The sequence below is a fragment of the Frankliniella occidentalis genome, unplaced genomic scaffold (assembly GCF_000697945.3).
Source record: "Frankliniella occidentalis isolate FOCC.00 unplaced genomic scaffold, Focc_3.1 Scaffold3, whole genome shotgun sequence".
Lineage (NCBI taxonomy): Eukaryota > Metazoa > Arthropoda > Insecta > Thysanoptera > Thripidae > Frankliniella > Frankliniella occidentalis.
The window spans coordinates 3725007-3728286 of record NW_026267133.1 but is presented as its reverse complement, the minus strand read 5'-3'; the positions used below and the strand labels follow the sequence as shown (position 1 = coordinate 3728286).

General features: G+C 56.1%; 1 protein-coding gene across 1 annotated transcript in view; it reads left to right on the top strand.

Annotated features, from left to right (window-relative positions):
* LOC127749138 (Krueppel-like factor 4) overlaps positions 1-2985 on the top strand; it is a 21892-nt gene extending 18907 nt beyond the window's left edge. Inside the window, exon 2 of the mRNA XM_052266015.1 lies at positions 231-2985. Coding sequence (XP_052121975.1) covers positions 231-1568 — 1338 coding nt within the window. The 3' untranslated portion in view covers positions 1569-2985. The remainder of the gene's footprint in view (positions 1-230) is intronic.
* The last annotated feature ends 295 nt before the right edge of the window (positions 2986-3280 follow it).

Below are 3280 nucleotides of genomic sequence, written 5' to 3'. Positions count from 1 at the left end.
TATGCTTGCCGGAAAAACGAGCATAACCTATGCGGGATCCAAGCATCAGAGGCTCGATCCTTGCAAACATTTCTCTGGGTGCGATTTTTCATTTTTTCTGAATATTTTAAAATCTGATTTTTCTGAATTTTTTACTGATTTTTATGATGTTTTACCTGATTTTTTAGGTACTCTTTTTAAAGTGAAGTATCCTTTGGCCTGACGTTCTTCGTGCCCCTTGTTTGTTTCAGATGTGGCAGGACATCGAGACGGTGATCCTGGGCGTGGGCGTGCCCGGGGCGCCGGCGGCGGCCGTGTCTGTTGGCGCCGCGGCCCAGAACGGCGACGTCCCTCGCGAGCCGTCCGGGCCGAGCGGGCCGACGGCCGCGCCGTCGTCGTCGTCCTCGGGGGACGGCAAGGGGGACGCCTTCCCGCCGACGTCGTCGTCCCCGAACGAGTCCGTGTACTACAGCGACCTCGGCGTGAACAAGGGCCCGGGCCCCGGCGGGCCCCCGGGTCCCGGCCCCGGCGACCAGCAGGTGCCCGTCGTCTCGCCCTCGCCGTTCTACCTCTCGCCGTCGTCCACCACGCCCGTGCCCGCGGCGGAGGACGAGTTCGGCGGCATGCTGGTGAAGCCCGAGCCGCCGTCGCTGTACCTGGGCGGCGCGGCCGCCGTCACGTCGCAGGCGTGCTCGGTGGCGAGCTCGGCGACCACCGCGTCGACGGTGTCCACGTCCGTCAAGAGCGAGCCGACGTACCACGGCGGCGAGCCGCAGCTGCAGTTCCTGCCGCGGCAGCCCGTGCCCGCCTACCCGTACCAGCAGTTCCACCACCACCAGGGCCAGCAGGGCCCGCCCATGGGCGCCGGCATCCCGCTGGGGCACATCTCGCCGCCGGGCACCCCGGACAACCTGGGCGGCTTCTACCACCTGCCGCACCACCACCACAACCACCACAACCACCACCAGGGCGAGCCGCACCCGGGGCCCTTCCACCCGTTCCCGCGGCACGTCCAGCCGCAGCCGCCGCCGCCTCACGCGCACGGTCACCACAAGTCGCACTTCAAGATCCTGACGCCGCCGTCGTCGCCGCACCTGACGGGCAGCCAGCTGCCTCACCTGCAGCACCTGTCGCACCAGCCACCCAGCTACCCGCTGCACCCGCGGCACCTGCCGCTGCCGCCGCCGCCCGGCCCGCCCCCGGGGCCGCCGGGGCCGCCGCCGCCCGCGGGGTCCTCGTCGGCGACCACCGCGCCGTCGACCGGGTCCGGGTCCACGCCGGCCAAGCCGCGCCGGCGGCGGAACTGGTCGCGGCGGAAAGTGATCGTGCACACGTGCGGGCAGCCGGGCTGCGGCAAGACGTACACCAAGTCGTCGCACCTCAAGGCGCACCTCCGCACGCACACGGGCGAGAAGCCCTACCAGTGCGGCTGGAAGGGCTGCGGCTGGAAGTTCGCGCGCTCCGACGAGCTGACCCGGCACTACCGCAAGCACACCGGCGACCGGCCCTTCCAGTGCCGGCTGTGCGACCGCTCCTTCTCCAGGTCGGACCACCTCTCCCTCCACATGAAGAGGCACATGACCATGTGATCCGAGGAGTGAGGTGCGGGAAAGATAGTGACTTTGCGTTCCGTGTGGGGATAAGTGATTTAGGTCTGATTTTTTTTTAGGTTAATCCGGACTTGTTTTCTTTTTGTATTGTTAATGGAATTGTGGATTTGTCATGGATCCCCCCGGTGGCCAGCGTCCCGGGTCCACGTTGTTCCTATCGGGGATTGTGCTGCCAAAGCTGCGAACCCCACCTGTAGTGTGTTATGATTTCGTCCATGCCAGTCAATTAAGGGTAATATTATTCATGACTACATGAACGTGATTTTAAGTAAATTTACTTAAACTTACGCCAAAAAACTATTATTGTTGTAAGAAATCGTGATAAAGTTACAAACGTAAAGAAAGAACGGGTTTGCTGTGCTGTGCAAAATCCTCAGACGGTTTTTGCGTATTTTCTTAAATTATTCTTTAAATAGGGACTAGAGAATAATTGTTATAGCTCTCATTGATCGCACTTATCTTTGGAGAACTCAGTCGGACATTTACACTTACGGATTTACGGACCTCCAAGGTTTGTTCCGCATTCTCTACGGAATAAAGTCCCGCGAACATCTCGGTTTACAAATTGACGTGTACTTTTCCGAACTCTTTTTCGTGGGTTTTTTTCAATGTAAACGCTGTGCGACTGACCCGTGTTCGCATCGCCATTTTGAAGGAAGCAGAGTCAGATATCTCTTATAGTCAGCCGCTCGGAAGCCCCTCCTTTTCTCCTTGTTGCAATGCCTTGTCGGGTATTTCTCCCTGCCGGGAGGGTGAAAGTTTGAACTTGCCGCCCTTTTATTAATTAATGCCGTTGCTCGACCCAATTTAGAGACGCGCTTTGGGCGCTCGCCGCAGCGCGTGCAGTAAAGTGAACAACCCGTGCCATGTCGTGTCGATTGGACGAGAAGTCCGTGTAGTACGAGCACAAACGCTGCCCGGACGATTTCTGGTCGGCGTGCTCTAGGTCAGCCAATGCACCTCCGGTATCTAAGATGTCTGTTATCTGAATCTGCTGCTGCCGGGCTTGTGTGGCAGCGAACCTGCACAGATTCCTGTACAAAATAGATGTTATTTATTTTTTAAATGCGAATCGATATATTTTTTCTTGTATATACTTGATGATTCTATTTTTTTTTGTAAATGTCTCTAGTGTTGTGCTTGTGATCAAGTGAAGAGTCCAAATGTATTTTGTTTTAAGTAAAGGAGGTTGGTGCTGTACTTTATACATATCCTGGACACGGGTCAAACTGACCGACGAGCGTCGTAATCTTTTCCGTTCGGACCGAACTTGATTAAAAAAAAAAAAATTCAATTCGTCCAATCTTTTGTTTCTTGATGAGCAACCGGCTCCTCACCAATGTGATGTTGATGTTTGTCATATTTTATGAATTAAAAGAAAACCCTGAAGTACAAATCTACTTTGCTTTTCATTCAACGCGCTACCGAAAACAACAGAGATTTGCACTCACACACACACACACACTATCCGGACGCAGCACGGCTCAATTCTCGACTGTGTACAAAATAAGCGTCCGGATGCGCATTCGCGCTCAGCGGGGAGTCCGTCTGTCCGTCTCTTATCGGCCCATTGCCACCTGAGGCGCAGTAATGCCGAATGATAAAAACAAAAGCACAACACACGCGCGCGCTCTCTCTGGTGCTCTCTTGGTCCGCCCGAGGTGGGCCTCCTCTGTAGGGGGACAGATGTG